Here is a 17,269-nt window from a genome sequence, read left to right on the forward strand (position 1 = left end):
ACGCTGTGTCAAAAACGTACGAGAGACAACGCATCCCATTTATAGGGGAATCCTGGCGACAGGGTAACCTAGATTCATCCTCTGCCTCAGCGTGGACTTGGCCCCAGGGTTAGGGGATCCATCTGCGCACGCGCACAGCCTCAAGCCGGCCATTTCTCGGACGGTGTATTCCATCCCCAACAGAGAGCGCGAAAACGTGCACGCACGCCTGGCCGGGGACGCGCGCGCACGCACGCACGCACGCCCCGCCTCGCCCCGCCTCGCCCCGCCCCGCCTCGCCCCGCCCCGCGCGGCCCGCGAATCCCGAGGCCGAGAGGCCCGGGTAGGCTAGGCTCGCGGAGGTAATACCCCGGAAGGCGGGGAACGCGGAAGAGGCCGAGGCAGGCGCGGAGGAGTCCGGCGCGGAGAGGGTGATGGAGTCCGGGCCGCCGCGGCCGGTGCTGCGCTCGGTGAACTCGTGCGAGCCGTCCCAGGTCATCTTCTGCAACCGCAGCCCGCGCGTCGTGCTGCCCGTGTGGCTCAACTTCGACGGCGAGCCGCAGCCCTACCCGACGCTGCCCCCCGGCACGGGCCGCCGCATCCACAGCTACCGAGGTAGGCGGGCCGCGGCCGCCCTGTCGCGCCGGGCCGCGCCGCCCCGGTGCCGAGCTGTGCCCAGCGGGCTGCCCAGCGCTCTAATAACAGCGGTAGCGGCGGCACGATCTCACCGAAGGAGGGAGATTATTGTTCCCATTTTATGCTCGAGGAACTGAGGCCCCGGAGAGGCTGTGACAGATCCAGGTTGACATTAGTAACCTGGATAGCATTATTCTTCATAAGACCGAATACTTTTGCGTTTGATGTTGGCCCCCACGAGTATTCCATCCCTCACGCTCGTTTGTTCAGACCGAAAATGGGAGAATCCCGTATTCTCCGATGTGCCCACTGGGCCGCATCCGCGTGGGGTCCCTGCCTTCAAGGAGAACGCGGTCCAGTGGGGCAGACGAGACAAAAGCCAGTGTCATAATTGCTGCGATAGGAACTGAGCACAGCGGGCTCCTCTCTCCCAACGTGGTGTTTTTGTACCTTCTCGTTTTTGAGAAGCACAGATCTGAGGAGTTGGTGACCTCTCTCCTTTTGGTTTGCAGCATTGGGTGGGATTGGCAATGCACACACACGCTTGGCTTTTGCACCGCGACATCAGAAACGGCCTGGGTTTTGGAGCCTCAGATACTTGCTCCTATGCTTACTGTCCCTGTTGCCTTGAGCTCTTTCAGACCTTTTTTCTCATCGGTAGCTGGGCCTGTTGTGAGGACTGAATGAGATAACATTGAAGGGCTTTGTGTGGTATTTAAACAGGATGAGAGGCAGATACTTCAATGTCAGTTTGGGGAGGTGAGCAAAAGGTGTGCGGCTACTTAACCTCTGCTTGTCCTAACAGGTCACCTTTGGCTCTTCCGAGATGCAGGGACATCCGATGGGCTTCTGGTTAACCAAACTGAACTATTTGTGCCATCCCTCAATGTTGACGGACAGCCTATTTTTGCCAACATCACACTGCCAGGTACAGATGTTCCATCCTACTTTGTAAAAATATAAGGCTGTTACAATACGTAGAGGATAGGCCACTTGAAAAGAGCCAGGACCTTACTGACTTGTGCCTGATGCTAGGCAAGGTATCCAGCTTTCTGCGGCCTAGTCTCTACTGTGAATAAAATGGCAATAATTTACTCATAGGCTCTATGTTAAACTAAGATGTTGTCGTGTCTCCGAAGCTCTTTGGGCTTACCAGAGGTGGGCTAAATTAAAATACCTGATTGTAGAAGTGTAATGCATTCTATTTTCCTGGCCTCAGAGCAGAATTATGCCCTGGAGTCTCAGGAGAAGAAAAAGTATAGAGAATGAGATATCGTGGCTTGTTTATGACTTCTGGTGTTGTGTCTTTTAATGTAATTTAACCCAATCAAGCTTCCATTACCAATCAGGGGTTAAAAAAAAAAAACCACCACATCGAACATTAACTTCATAGCTCACCATTTGTTTAAAACTCAACTGATCTTATTAGGTTGAACCCTAAGAAACTGATGATCGTTGGGGTTAAAAAAAACACCCCAAATACCTGCAGCTTCATAAGTTTCAAATTAGTATGTGTACATAGATCCTGTTTTAAGGCAGTGGGTATGCATAAATGAGCACTGATGATGTGAATTTAGGAAATGTTGCCTTAGAGAACACCCTTAAAGAGTAAATTCCCCAGTGAGTTTAAAATAGGATTTGAGATCCCCCCAAATCCAGTTACACATTCTTTTGGTTATCAACTGCTGTGTGACAGCTACCCTCAGACTAGCAACAGCCTTTTTATTTGTTCAGAATCCTGCAGTCTGGGCTAAGGTCAGCTCGGTGGTGGTTCTGCTCGCTGGTGGTCACTGGTGGGGCTGCCTTCTGCTGGTAGGTTGGCCAGGGGCTGGGCCTCTCTCTCTTGTCATCTCAGGGCCTTGCCTACTTTGTGTGGTCTCCCCTGCTACCCAGCTCAGGGCTCCTGAGAGCAAAAAAGTGAAAGTTGCCAGGCCTTCCTAAGGCTGTGGCCCAGAATTGCCACAGCGTCACTTTGCCCACATGCAGTGGGTTAAAGTGCATCCCAGGCCCAGCCCACCTTCAAGGGAAGTTACTACACAAGGTCGTGAGTACTGTGAGCTGTCCACTGGGGCCGTCACATTACACTCTGCCACATACCACACACTCATTCTGTCCCAAGTGAGGTCCATCTGGAGCAGACAGACGTATTTGCCAATGTTGGTGAAGCCTCTTGCTCATCCCCCCTCCACTGTTCCCAGGCCTGAGTCTGCTGCTGAGATTTGGTTTTCTGCCCTCACAGTGTACACCCTGAAGGAGCGGTGCCTCCAGGTTGTGCGCAGCCTAGTCAAGCCTGAGAACTATAGGAGACTGGACATCGTGAGATCCCTCTACGAAGATCTGGAAGACCACCCAAATGTGCACAAAGACCTGGAGCGGCTGACACAGGAGCACATTGAAAATCAGCGGATGGCCCAGGAGACTGAAGGGTTGGATTGAAATTTGCACCCCTTGGTCTCAGCTTTGGACGATCTTGATCTCGATATAGGACTGGTCACTTATTCTCAGCTTCAAGGTGTCTCATTCTTGGAGTAAAAATGCTCCATTGCTTGAAAGAAAGTTAACTGAGCTCACTGGGCATTGTGCTTTTAAGGGCAAAATGTAATTTAATGCCTCCCCCTTCTTGAAGTATTTATCAAGGGAAGGTAGTTGCATTTTTGCCTCCTCGTGAGTCCAGAAAGTTTCCGTGTAAGAACTTCAGTGTGAGTAATTCAGTGAGAATCGTAGCCTATTCTTAAATTGTGAGAAAACAGTGGCATCTGCTTTCTAGTGCTGTATTGTGGTTGGTGATGTGTCCGCCTCCCACTCGGAGAGACCAAGGTGTCCTTGAGCCCGGACAGACCCCAGTGCCTCGCACATCCTGAGCCTTCAGTCAGTGTTTGTTGAATGAACAAACTAGTGGATACTTGGGGAGAAAGTGTTTAGAAGTCTTGACATCTTTTTTTTTTTTGAGGTGAGGAGGGTAGTGGGGACCTTAAAGTGTGTACAAAAAACACATGTTTTAAAGGGAATCATTTTTCTAGAGAGCAGTTTTTAAAATTTTCTAAATTTTGCGCTTCTCTTGGTCCACTGTTGCTGCAGGGCTGTTTTATTTGTTTATAAACTGGGATTAGCTTTCTGTAGTTCTTGTGATGATAGCTTTTTTGAAACTTGATATCTACACAGAAGATAGGAGAAAACAGCCGTCCCCTGGTTTCATCATAGTATGAAGGAGCTACCCCTCTAAATAGGTTTTTGCCAAGTGTGGGTATTTCTGTTTCTTTTTGTAAACCCATGACATTTTGCTTGGTTCAGCAGTTTTCATCAGGCAGGATCTGGTGACACTGCACCTGACGGGAGGAGAGGACGAAGCCGTCCAGCCTCTGGGAAGTTACTGCTAACACGCTGTAGATTCAGAGAGTAGCGTGGAATGCTTTCTAGTTTTATACGTGTACAAATCCTTTCATATGTGCTGGACTGAAAGGCATTAACTCAAATTCAATATTTCAGTCAGGCATCCTTTTTTGGTAACTAATAGTTAAAAAAAAAAACCAGGAAGCCCCCCCCCCGACAAAACTCCCCAGTAGAGAACATTTTGAAAAAGACACAAAAATAAAGGGAAGAAAAAAATTCCAAGTAGGTACACTACTTAAATACAACCACTAACTTGACATTTTGAACTTTCAGCCTTTTTTAGGGCTTTTGGTTGGCTTGGTTTTACATAATCGAGATCATACTGAATATACAGTTTTTGTATTCTACTTTCTCATTTAACTTTATAACTTAAATATTTTTCCATGATGCTATCATAAGCTCTTCATAGACATGAGTACAGCCTTCCTTTTATAAATAATGTTGGGATATTTCTTGGCATATTTATTAGTTCCTGTGCTCTGATATCAGAGTGAAGTGAATGCAGCAAATTGCCTTACAGTTTTCCCACCTAATCTTACTCTCCTCTTCCAACATGCGGCAGATAAGTTGTCTTTTTGTTCTTTTCCTTTTTTTCAGCCCGTGGTGGTGTTCATTCCGTGACACACCTCTCATCTTTCTGTTGAATTGCCGGGTAGGGAGGAAGGAATGCTGGCATACGAGACAGCCACATGAGTTCTCGAGTACATAGGATGGGAGATTTAAGGAGGTTGGCTGGTGCTGGATTAGTTCAACGTTGATTTGATTATTATTTTTTTAACCTGTCTCTGTGTCAAAGTGAGAGTTCATGTTCCTGTTAAAACATGAAGTTCGAGTACTGTATTTTTTGTGTTGTCCAAGGAAGACTGAAAACCTGTAGCATGTATGTATTCTTTTGAAATCTTATGAATGTATTAAATGTATTGCTCTTAAGAGACTGTTTGAGCTCATCTATTTTGAGTTAAAAAGGAAAAAAAAAAGCTTTTCTTCAATACATTAAAAGGTGTTGAGTAAAGGAAATAGGGTGTGGTGGTGCGTTTAGCCGGGCTCCTGTCTCTCTTGGAAAGGTGTGAGGCCATGTTTGTTGAAAGGCTTAAGGTAGGGCAGAGTCGGGGGTGGGGGTGGGGAGGAGGGTGAAAAACACAATCTAGCTTTATTTTCTGACCCTTATCTTTCCAACCTAGATTTTGTAAAGCTTTGCTTCTTTTAGCTTTATTTTTCTTGTAAAAATGAAATATAACTGTAAAAAAATTTAAGCACTACAGAAAAGTGTTAAGAAGAAAAGCCATTCACATTGGGAATTAAGTTTTTTTTTTCCCCATGAGAATAGAACCAACTTTAAAAGACACTTCCCTATGGTATAGCTCAGTGGTAGAGTGCCTGCCTAGTATGCACGAGGTCCTGGGTTCCATCCCCAGTAACTCCATTAAAAAAATAAGAATAGAAAAGACACCTCCCTGAAGAACATATGCAGACGGCACCTAAGCATATGAAGATGCTCCACATCATATGACATCAGGGAAATGTAAATTAAGACAATAGTGAGACACCAGTATTCACCTTTTAGCGCGGCTCAGTCTCAGCTGGAATGCACCCCACGTTCGACAGCAAGGGGATGCACTCACATAATAGCAATTCTTTAGTGCGCTCGGCACTTTACAGTTTATCCCAAGAATTTGGGGGTCTGTTTAAGCTCCATAGGAATCCTTCAGAGTGGGTGGGGCAGTGCCTAATTTACAAAAGAAAAACTGCAGACTGACTCAAAGAGCTGGGCAGTGGACCCATATCCCCATAGGACCCCAAGGCAAGTGGGAGCTCTTTTCAGTAATATCCATGGCGGCAACCATTTTTCAGATACACTCTCTGTGCAGGGAAGACTCTGTCTAAATTGATTTGATCAATATTTGATGGATCCCTGATACATCAAATCAGTTTATAATTGTATAGTTTGATCTAATCCACTTCTCTCACTCACAACTCTACGCAGTAGGCATGACTACTCCCATGTTAAAGATGTGGCAAGCGAGGCTTGGGAAGTGAAATGAGTTGTCCAGGGTCACCAAGCCTGTTAGTGGCACAGCTGGGACTTGGCCCCAAGGCGTCTTAGTTTGATTTCAGTTTCCTTCTTCTGCAGCCACGCTCCATAGTTGATGTTCACAGCTGCAACGAGATGCTCTAGGTGCTTATCTGTCCTGGATGATGTTGTCTCACTTCTTGGAACCCATTTACTTCTGTGTAAAAAGGGGATAATATTTCTAGTACAGGCTTATGAAAATTACATAAAGTGATTTATGCAAAGCACACTGTGGGTGTAGATAAATGGTAGTTATTGCATGAAAGAGGCGTTTGTAGCTAATGGTCAGACTAATTGGGTTCAAATCCCAGCTCTGCTACTTTGTACTACTTGTATGACTGTAGGCAAGTTATTGGACCTCTTTGTACCTCAGTTACCTCATCTGTAGAGTGGGGACAACAATAAGGTCATTGTGAGGAGTAAGTAAAATAATCCTGAAGTCTGCACAATATAAATGCTCAAGAAATACTAAAGGTTACGTTCTCCTCCTACTCTATTCAATAATCCAGTTTGCTGCCCAGGTCCTCTTACCATATTCTGCTTTCCCCCAATAATATTCAACACTTTGTAAGACAATGAATAATGCCACTCCCACTGTCTTTTATGATATAATATTTTTATTCCCAAACATTATTCATCACCTTCTATAGTACTAAGTTATTGACTTATTTAGCATTTTTATTGCTTATTATGTGTCTCCCTCCAGGGCAGGGATTTTGTCCTTTTTTCTTCAGAGGGTCCCCCAGCACCTAGAACAGTGCCTGGCACATAGGAGCTGCTCGATAAATATTAGCCATTATAATCACAGTCTATCCCGACCACCCTGTTTAATAGAGTCCTCCCCGGCTCGCTCTGAACTCCTGATTCCCCTTAAAGAACTTTCCTTTTTCATTTTCACAGTAGCACTTACTGCCTTTCAGCAGTCTCTGTAACTTACTTACTCAATATATTTATTATTTATTGCTGGTCCCTCCCCCTAGCCCCGTCTAGATTGTTAAGTCCCATGAAGATAAGGACTTTTGTAAGTTTTCTCCACTTACACATCTCCCCGCACCTAGAAGAGTGACTGACACATAGTAGTTAAATAATAGGCTATCTGTTGAATGAGTTATAGGTGGCAGAGGGCCAAAAGCCCTGGAAGTGGAGACAGAAGATCTTTTGGGACTGTCGTGGAATTTCCGCATGATCTCTTTTTCTTTCTTTTTCCGTGTGGTCTTAAACGTGTTCCCCCGCCCTTCTTCGCCCTAGTTTCCGCTCACAGCTCTGACCCTCTGGGTTTCGCAGCAGCTGGGTCCAGCCGGCCGGGAGGCGTCGCGCCCCTGGTGTCCGCTGGGGGGCAGTGGCGCGCAGGGCCGGCCCCGCCCACTTCCCGGCGGCCGGCGTGGGTGCGCGCACCCGCCCGGCTGTACAGAAGCCGAGTCGCGCCGCGTCGGACGCAGTAGCCGGCCCGCCTGCCCGCCGGCCCGCCGGCCCTCGGAGCCCGACCATGTCCTGCTACATCTACCAGCTGCCCGCCTGGGTGCTGGACGACCTGTGCCGCAACATGGACACTCTGAGCGAGTGGGACTGGATGCAGTTCGGTGAGTGGGTCCTCCTGCCACCCGCCAGGCCCCTCCCCGCCTCTGTTTAAGCGGGTCCTGATCCGAGGGGCTCTGTTGCTGCCGTCCTGGACTTGGCCCTCGCTGTGTGCCCTCGGGCAGGCACTGCCCCCTCTCTGAAGCCCAGTGTGGTCATCTGGAAGGTGTTAGGTGATCTTGGACGGCTTCTGCTGTTACTCAGTCTGTCGCTAAGTAATGACGGGCTCGACCTCGCTGTTCACAGTAAAGCTTAAAATAATAGCATCAACTGTGACTGCGTGCTTACTGTTGATGTAAGCACCTGACACGGATTGTCTCCTTTAATTCCCACAGGAGCCTGAAAAGTTTTTCTCTCTCCCTATCTTACAGGCTTCTAAGAGGATTTAGAGAGGTAGTCACCTGAGGGGAGAGGGGCAGGACATGGCGTTACTAAGTGGCGGGGTGGGATTTGAACCCCGACTTCTGGCCCCGCCAGAACGTCTTGCTGTATTTAGCGTGTTTGTTTGCGCCTAATGAGGCTGAGGGCTTGGGATGGAGCGCGGGGGGGGCGGGGTGGGGGGAAGCGCTGCGCGTGTGGTCCTCAGGCGCCCAAGCGGAGATCTGTATTCCAGGCTCCACCACATCCCACCTGGTGGCTTTTGGCAAATTGCCAATCTCTCTGAGCCTCAGCTTAATCTATAAACTGGAGGTGGTTGTGAGGAATCAGAACTGTATAAAAAAACACCTGATACTTATGTGTCAGAGGTTCTTGTAAGTAATAAGGAGGTGTTAACAATGATCATCCTTGTTTTACGTTTTAAGTCAATGTGACTGGTGCCACTTTATTTTTAAAGTAATATCTATATTTTCTTTAAAATTGAGATTATGATAGACACCATTTGTATAAGGAGTATATAATACATATGTACAGTGGAAAGAGTAGTAATAAAATAAACATGTGTGTGTTATCCATCCAGTTTGAGGAAATAATATGTATTTTAACCTAATCTTTCTCAACCAGGGGCAGTTTTGCCCCCTTAGGGAACATTTGCCGATATCTGGTCTGGAGACATTTCTGAATGTCATAACTTGGGGGATGTAATGGGTAGAGGCCAAGAATGTTCCAAACATCCTACAATGTACAAGACAGCCACTTCCACAAAGAACTGTCCAGCTCAAAGTGTCAGTAGTGCTGAGGTTAAGAAACCCTGCTTTAAACTAGTAACAAAAATAATACATCCTTATTGCAAAATACTGTGGGAAACGAAGATTAGCTCAACCTCTAGGACTCAGGGATAATCATTCTACTATTTGGATGCTAATAATGATAACAACAGCAACTGCTAACATGTATTGGATTCTTACGTGTGCCAGCAGGTGCGAGCTGTCTTACTCCTTCTAGTCTTTTTTCCTAAGCATTTTTATGCGTATACATTTCCCCCAAATCATATCATTTTGTACTTTCCACTAGCCTGCTTTTTTTCACTTAAAATATGTCACAATTATTTCTCCTTGCCAAGCAATATTCTTTAGCAACATGGAGTTGGTTTTTTGTTTTCAGTATGTATTTTTATTAACTTTTTAATGGAAGAAACAACAGATGAACTAGGTCACATGGTGTAAATCATGCCCCTGGGACAGAGGGGAAGGTGACTGTCTTTCCCAACCCCGATCCTCAGCCTCCCTTTCTGTCCCCGCAGAGACAGTCCCTGCTAACCCTTTAGGGTACCTCTGAGAATGTCTGTCACCACCTGATTTTCTAGACTGCACTGTATCCCTTTGCTCGGATAATCTGTGATTTAACTACTTTAAATGTTTCCTGGGCTTTGGACAAATTTTGTATAAGAGACTCGCTCGAGTTTTTTCCCTGTTGGACTCAGTTGCGAAGGCCAGAACAACTTCTGTTCCTAGGATTATTAATTAATTAATTAATTAACAGGGAGAGGTAATTAGGTTTCTTTAAGTATTTTTAAAATTAATTTTTAAAGTTTTATTTTTTAGTGGAGATACTGGGGATTGAACCCAGGAGCTTGTGCATGCTAAGCATGCACCCTTAGAAGGCACACCTATGACTTTTTTTTTTAACAAACAGCTTTATTGGGATATAATTTAACTACCATGTAGTTCACCCATTGAAAATATATCATTCAATGACATTTAGTATATGCAGATTTGTGCATCCATCTCCACAGTCAATCTTAGAACATTTTCATTATCTGCACCCCTTAACCATCCCTGGCAACACTCCCATAGACATCTCCCATTTCCCCCAGCTTCAGGCGTTGCCTGTCCTGGACGTTTCAGATAAATGGAATCATACAGTATGTACAAGAGTCACAGTCTTTGTGACTGATTTCTTTCACTTCGCATGTTTTCAAGGTTCATCCATGTTGTAGCATCATCAGTGGTTAATTTCTCCGTGATTCCAATGGATGGATGTATTGCACGTTATTCATTGGTCAGCTGAGGGACCTCTGGGTTCTTTCCACTTTTTGGCTGTGATGAATAATGTTCCTTTGCACATTTGTGTACAAGTTGTTGTGCGGCTGTATGTTTTCATTTCCCTTGGGTGGACACCTAGGAGGGGAATTACGGAGTCACATGGTAACTCTATGTTTAACATTTTGAGGAACTGCCGGTAGATTTTCTGAAACTCAAGTACCATCGTACGTTCCCACCAGCAATATGCGAGGGTTCTCCACGTTCCTCCCCCCAGCACTTGTTATTGCCTGTCTTTTTGAGTCCAGCCCTCCAAGCAGGTATGAAGTGGTTTCTCGCTGTGGTTTTGATTTGCATTTCCCTAATGACTAATGATGCTGGGCGTCTCTTCATGTGGATTTGTACATCCTCTGTAGGGACTGCCTCTGACTCCTTAAGCCCTGGAGACACCAGAATTGCTCAAGAGGCCTTCCATTATGATAGAGGTTCTAATCCGCATTCCTCCCGGGCCTGCACCATCTGGCGCAGTCTGAGCCCCCTCCTCCCACACCCCACACTGCGTCTTGCGCACCTTCTCCAGCCACAGTGCCTCCTTAGACCAGACTCAGGGTCTTTGAACTTGGGTGTTCCCTCTGTCTGGGACATTTTGCCCCGTGGGCTTTCCATGGCTGGTTTTCTAGTCTCTATTCATTTCTTCTTGCTGCTGTAACAAATGACCACAAATTGAATGGTTCAAAAACAGCCATTGTTGCATTATGATTCTGGAAGTCAGAAGTCCTAAAATCAAGGTGTTGACAAGGCTTCAGGGGAGAATCCATTTCCTTGCCTTTACTGGCTTCTAGAGGCGGCCTGTGGCCCCTCCTCCACCTTCAGAGACAACAGGGTGGCATCTTTAGATCTCTCTCTGACCTCTGCTCTGTCATCATCGTCTCTGAATCTGACACTCCTGCCTCCCTCTTTTAAGGACCCTGGGGCTCACTGTGGTCATCTAGGAGAATCTCATCTCAAAATCCTGTTTAATGCCATCTGCAAAGTCCCTTTTGTCACATCCGGTACCATATTCACAGGTTTTGGGGTTTAGGACACTGACGTCTTTGGGGGGGCCGTAGTCCTTCAGTTCTTAGTTCACATGTCACCTTGTTTGCTGGGCCTACCTTGCCTACCCTCCCACACCCCCTCCTTTTATTCTTTATCTCATCACAGCATTTTATTTCCTTCATTCCTTTTAACGTGCTTTGACCTTGGCCCTTATTTGTTTACGTCTGTCTAGAACATAAGCGCCATGAGGGCAGGGGCGTTACCTGTCTAGTTCACTCCTATGTTCCCAGTGCAGCGGCCGGCCAGTGGGCAGACACTCAGTGTCACTTGAATGAATGATGGACTGAGGGATATTAGAACGGTGAGGACGTGGGCTTGGAGCCCATGGTTGGCCAGCTCTCCATTCTGGGATGGGGATCACCGGGCTGGGAGCCAACTGGGGCCCCCAGTTAGCAGCTCCTTGCCAAGTCACAGTGCCCTCTGGTTTCTGTTCAGCAGAAGTGACTGTGATCGACCTTCCTGTCCTAAAGAATATTGGGTTCTGTGAGTCACTGTTGAAGAGATGAGCCCCTAGGGCTGATTGTGCCACTCGGAGTCGGGGTGGAGAGATCCGTAAAGAGATTGAGAAAATCACCCAGCGGCAGATATGCCTGCTCTTTGAATTTGATCGTTGCTGACAGATAACGCCTTTGCTGACAGATAACGCAGCTGCCTCCTGTGCATTTCCCTGTGATTGCAGCTGGATCTGTTTTTGCCCCTGGAGGAAAACAGGCTTCTCACAGCTTCACTCACCCCAGGTCTGGGACCGCAGGCGTGTTCTGGGGGGCCCTGGGCCAGAGGTTCCTTTGTTGGATGGCCCCCCATCTTGCTCTCTCACACATGTACTGCCTTTGTGCACAGCCCTGCTTTGTCCCTGCCCAGCCATGTGACTTCGGGCAGGTGACCGCCTCTCTCTGACTCATTAGTTTCCTCATCTGTAAAATGGAGATGAGTTCCTGAGAGGCTTAGGGGACAAGATGCTCTCCTTTTTCCTCAACCAGGGAGGAGTCCAGTTGGTCCGGACAAGGGGTGTGTCACCTGAGGGCGGGTCATCTCAGGAGGCTGTGCTCTGCAGGTCTTTGAAGATGGGCAAGGTTTTCTACCACAGAATTTCTACCTGCAGAATTCAGGAGCTCAACCCTGGAGGGATGTTCATGTGGTGTTGACCATCGGGGATAAAAGCAAGTGTTCACAGAGTGTAGGTGGTTTAACAGCTGCAGCGAGCATTTACATCACACATATGTTATTTAGTACATATAACTAATCCAGTCCTCGCAGCAACCTCGAGGCCGGTGCTGCTGTGTCCTCGTTTGCAAATGAGGAAACTGAGGCACAGAGAGAGGGGAGGGCCTTCCCCAAGCTCCTGGCAACTAGTAACAGAGAGAAGATTTAACCCAGGCCTCAGAATCTGGGATCTGGGCCCTCAACCACCATTGCACCACCCTGCTAACAACATAAGCACATATTTTTATATCTACTGAAAAGTCTGAAAGATTGGAAGCAAAAGTATAAAAGTATAAAAAGATTCTTTTCTTGGAGTCTTCCAAGTAGGGACTTGGATTTTCTCCCATTTTCCAAGTGTTCTGTGATGACCAGGTGTCACTTATGCGTGTGGACTCAGCAGGGCCCTTGGCAGTGACTCGCCCCCTCCAAGGTATCTTGTTTCCACACTGTTTTAAGAGTCTTGTTAAATGCTGACAGGTCAACACCTTAAGAGATGTCACTTTCATGGAGCTAAAATGTCCGCAGCGCAAGCCCCTCAGAGTTTAATTCCTGTTCCCCCTGCGTTGCCTTGAGGGAAGTGCAGCCCTCGGAAGTGGGGGCTGCGGTTGGGTTCCCAGAGGCGGCCCTGGGCTTCTGCTCTTCCCATGACAACAGGCCGTCCCCTCCCAGAGCTTCGTGTGCAGGAAGTGGGGGGATGGGAAGGGATTCCACTTCCTGCCACTCTTTTCTCTCTGCCACTGGGAGCAGCCCCTGACCCAGCTGACATCACTTCCCACTGACCAGGAACCTGGCCTGGGGTTTCCAGTGACTGAAGTTGCAACTGGAGAACTTTCCATTCCTAACAGGCCACTTCTCCCAGAGGCTTCCTCTCTGCAGGAAGCTGTCACAACTGTCCCCTTTCCTCCAGATGGACAGGGATTGTGCAACATGGTGGTGCCACTCCCTGGTTCTGGCTCTTCCCTGGTGTCCTGGTGTCTGTGGCTTTTAGGATCAGGTCCAGACTCTGTAGCCCAGTGTTTGGGGGCCCCTTCATTACGTGGCCTTGGGCTTTGTATCCTGCCTCCTCTTCCCCGCTCAGTTCCCTCTTGTTTGTATTTTTCAGACAGAAAACTCCATGGGCTTCTGGTTTACTCATCACTGTGTCCCTGGGGCTTGTCACAGGCCGCGGCACAGCAGCGCTCAGTAGTGGTTTGTCAAGTGAAGGTGTGACTTGACGTTCCCATAGATATCTGCTCCATGATTTCTGATATCCTGGAACTGAAGCGTGATTATTTTATTTCTGCTTTAGAAAAATAATGCCTCCCTCACTTCAGGAAACTTGGCAGAATACTATGTGATCATTCAGAATGCCATTAATGAAGAGCTCGTACCAACCCAGCCAATGCTTATGGTATAACATTAGCAAATAAGAACTGGATGCACAGTCTTCCTTGCAGTCTGGCAACAGCCCCCTCCAAGACCACACCTGAGTGTGTTGGGGGAGAGTTTTAGAAAGGGGAAGTGCCCTCATGGGCTGCTGTGTAACTTACTAGTTTTTTTCCCTGCATTTTTGCAAGTTTTCTTTCGTGAACAACCATTAATTTTATAATAAAAAATACAGAAATTCATTTTAGTACTACCAACGGTAGACCCCTGCAAATTGTACAGTGCTTCAGAGTGGGCAGTGCTTTTAGGGCCATGCCTCCCTTGCTCCTTGTAACGGTTCTGTGAGGATAGTGGGCCATGAGTTCGTTCATTCATTCATTTGTTCATATCCCTATTCCAGGGCTGGGGCTTAAGGGTGAGGGGAATGAGATGCCCAGGGCAGAACTTAGGGAGGCACCTACTCTCTGGCTGCTACCAGTGCTGGATCAGCCTTGAGAGTCAGCACCTCCTCAAATTTTGCCCCTCCAGCCTCACCGTAGTCCTGGCTCTGCCCCAACTCTGTGCCAGACACCCTTCTCTGTTCTGGGGATCTAACAGTGAATGGACAGATGAAACTCCCTGCCTGTGTGGGGCTTCTGTTCTGGAAGGGAAGGCAGGCACATTTCTATACCCTCCGGTATAGTCGAGGACACTGAGGCTCCCACCCCACTGACTTGCCCATAGCAAATAAGCAGCTAAAGCTCAAAGTCCCTGACCCTCTCGTCCAGTGGTCTTTCTCTAAGTCTTGTGTGGCAGCCAAGTTGATACTTACGTTCAAGTGTGAGTGTGCCGGTCCCCGCAGGTGTTAAATGGAATCAGCGTTATGATTTGGACCGCCTGTGGCCCTCAGCTCATGGTGGAATTTCAGGTATGGTGGGGGCAGCTTTGTTATGGGCAGAGCCAGGCTAGCATGGTGACTGTCTGGTGAAGGGGCTGCCCTTCCGACTCTCAGCAGACCCTGTCACTTGCCTTCCAGCCTCCTACGTGATCACAGACCTGACCCAGCTGCGGAAGATCAAGTCGATGGAGCGGGTGCAGGGTGTGAGCATCACGCGGGAGCTGCTCTGGTGGTGGGGCATGCGGCAGGCCACCGTGCAGCAGCTGCTGGACCTCCTGTGCCGCCTGCAGCTCTACCGCGCTGCCCAGATCATCCTGAACTGTGAGTCACCAGCGTCCCCCGCGCGGCCGGCCCTGAGCACATTTCAGTGTGAGCTGCGCTCTCTGGCCTTAACACCTTTTTTAATCTTAAGAAAAATTTGAATGAAAGAATTTATCATCCAAATAAGAAATCAGTAATGGTGGTTACCCCTGGGGAGAGGAATTGGGCGGCCAGGGAACAAGGTGTGGGAGACAGACTCTACTATAAGTCCTTTGGCACCTTTTAAATTTTGGTTCTCTAGTCTAAAAATCAATCAGTCAATCATTAATAATAAAATAGCTATAACAAAAAAAATTCAGGAAAATCTACAGTGGAAATTATTTACAGCCTCATCCTATTTCCCAATTTTGCATCCCAAGAGGGAACCACTATTAACAATTTCTTGTCTATCCTCCTGGAAATGTTCTGTGTGCAGGCAAACGTCTGTAAGTATCTACAACCCTCTTTAATACAGATAGTAGACAGTACACCATGCACTGGGCTGTACCCTTCATTTTCACCTAGCAGTCGATCTTGCAGATGGTTTCATATTGACATGTTCTTTCAACAGCTGCATTGTGTTCCTTTGACAGATAAACCGTGATTTATTCACTACACCTCCTACTGATAGGTGTCCAGATTCTTTCTAGCCTCCTGTACGCAGTGTTGTGATGTGTACCTTTTTGCTCACATGTGAATCTAGCTGTATGATGGTTTTCCAGCACTGGAATGGCTGGATTGAAGTTTTGTGTATTTTCAGTTTTGATTGCTGTCAATATCAAATTGCCCTCCTGCAAGAGAGTATGACCATGATGGGAACGTACTTAGCAGGTTATAAACAAAACCTTCCTACCTCGAAGGGTGGCTGTGACATTGAAGAAGGAGAACATTTCAAGTGCCTGGTGTTGAGCAGGTGCTCAGCTGAGGCAGGGGGATGGAGGTCTGGTTACCTCCACCTTAGCTCCCACTCCCCGTAGCCCCAAAGAGACCCCTTTGGTGTGGGGCAGGAGTCAGGCTTCTCACTGGCACTTACTGTCCAGAGCCCCTGCCCAGTGCCTGGTGCTGTACGAGGTCCTGGAACACAGGTGGGCAAAGCAACAGGTCCTCTGCCCTCATGGAGAGCATGGTCAGGAGGAGACAGTCAGTAGACAGGAAAACAAGTGAAAACTCCAAGTTGGGGAGTCTCCTAGAACACAGTGGTCATGGAAGGCCAGTCTGAAGAGGTGACGTTGGAGGAATGGAAAGAAGACAGCCATGTGAAGAGTTGGAGAGCCCAGGGGGAAGGGAACAGCATGTGCAAAGGCCCTGGGGTGCTGAAGGAACTAGCTAAATGTGTTGTGGGAGGTAGAGAGCAAGCCATTCAGAGCCCCAGAGGCCTTGGGAAGACCCTGTGGGCCCTGGAGTTGTCCTGTCTGGGGTTCCTGAGCTGGGAATGACTTGGCTGAACCAACAGACCCCAGTTCAGCACCTGTCTGCCTGTACCTCAGGCCTTCTGGAATCGGGGAGGGCTTCCAGGAGGAGGGTTGGGGGCTTAGATACCTCCACCCTCAGAGATAAATCAGGGGACATCAGGGTGTCCCTGCAGGTGGGGACCTGCTCAGACCACATGGTACATTGGTTGGTGTGACCGATCCTCATCCTCTGTAGCTGCATGCAGATCCTGGCTCTGGCCTGTCTGCATCCCCAGAGCCCAGCCCGTGGTAGATGCTGACAATTGATTATTGAGTGGATGTACCTTCAAACATTTTTCATGCTTTGAGAGAATTAGTGATAAACTCTTAATAAGTTCAAGAAGAAATGAGATTTGTGCCCACCCCCGGATGCCAGAGAGAGAAAGTGGGGCGGTGTGGAGAGGGGGAATGGGAAAGCTGCTGGGTCAGGTGCAGTCAGAATGAAGGGGCTGGACCTCCCACCCAGGCCATTTTGGTCAGGGGGACTCCAGTTTTGTCCCTGCTGGGCACTGGGATGCTGCCGGGGTGTCCCAAGTTTGGGGAGCAAAGAAGTACTGGGGATTGAGACACAGGCCTCTCGATGGACACGCCAACTCGCCATTGACGTCAGAACCTGGCTGTTGACTAATTTTGAACATGTTCTTAATGATTTGAGGTCAGCACACAACACAGTGCCAGATGCAAAGAAGCACACTCATTGCAGCGTGACACTGTTTTCAGCTGACACTGACTGGGCACTTTTGAGACGTCAGGCACTGAACTGCGAGCTTGGCTCCTCCTGGCCGCCCCTCGAGGTGGGTGCTCTAAGGAACCCCGTCTCCCCCCGAGGACGCTGAGGTCAGGAGTGGCTCGGTGCCTCCCCAAGGGCATGGGTGGAGACGGAGGGCTCACCCTGGCGCGCCTC

The 17,269-nt window shown here is 48.2% G+C and overlaps 2 protein-coding genes across 3 annotated transcripts in view; both read left to right on the top strand.

The window, feature by feature from the left end:
* Positions 1-323: 323 nt before the first annotated feature.
* VHL (von Hippel-Lindau tumor suppressor) lies at positions 324-4,935 on the top strand. 2 transcript variants are annotated; one of them, XM_072941844.1, is made up of 4 exons: positions 324-594; positions 1,421-1,543; positions 2,855-3,041; positions 4,603-4,935. In XM_072941844.1, the coding sequence occupies exons 1-4, from the start codon at positions 414-416 to the stop codon at positions 4,712-4,714; spliced, it is 603 nt and encodes a 200-aa protein (XP_072797945.1). In that variant the 5' UTR covers positions 324-413; the 3' UTR covers positions 4,715-4,935. The 2 variants fall into 2 exon arrangements, with proteins under 2 accessions (XP_072797945.1, XP_072797946.1); XM_072941845.1 differs by having other exon boundaries at positions 325-594; positions 2,855-4,935.
* Positions 4,936-7,467: 2,532 nt separating this feature from the next.
* Positions 7,468-17,269, top strand: part of IRAK2 (interleukin 1 receptor associated kinase 2) — a 52,155-nt gene continuing 42,353 nt past the window's right edge. Inside the window, exons 1-2 of the mRNA XM_015241415.3 lie at positions 7,468-7,656; positions 14,753-14,935. Coding sequence (XP_015096901.2) covers positions 7,563-7,656; positions 14,753-14,935 — 277 coding nt within the window. The 5' untranslated portion in view covers positions 7,468-7,562. The remainder of the gene's footprint in view (positions 7,657-14,752; positions 14,936-17,269) is intronic.

The sequence above is a fragment of the Vicugna pacos genome, chromosome 17 (assembly GCF_048564905.1).
Source record: "Vicugna pacos chromosome 17, VicPac4, whole genome shotgun sequence".
In the NCBI taxonomy this organism is placed as follows: Eukaryota; Metazoa; Chordata; class Mammalia; order Artiodactyla; family Camelidae; genus Vicugna; species Vicugna pacos.

Coding starts and splice junctions, on each gene's coding strand:
- VHL (XM_072941844.1), top strand. CDS start 414: ATGGAGTCCGGGCCGCCGCGGCCGGTGCTGCGCTCGGTGAACTCGTGC. Junction 1,544..2,854: donor TGCCAACATCACACTGCCAG/GTACAGATGTTC, acceptor CTGCCCTCACAG/TGTACACCCTGAAGGAGCGG. Junction 3,042..4,602: donor ATGGCCCAGGAGACTGAAGG/GTTGGATTGAAA, acceptor CCTTTTTTTCAG/CCCGTGGTGGTGTTCATTCC.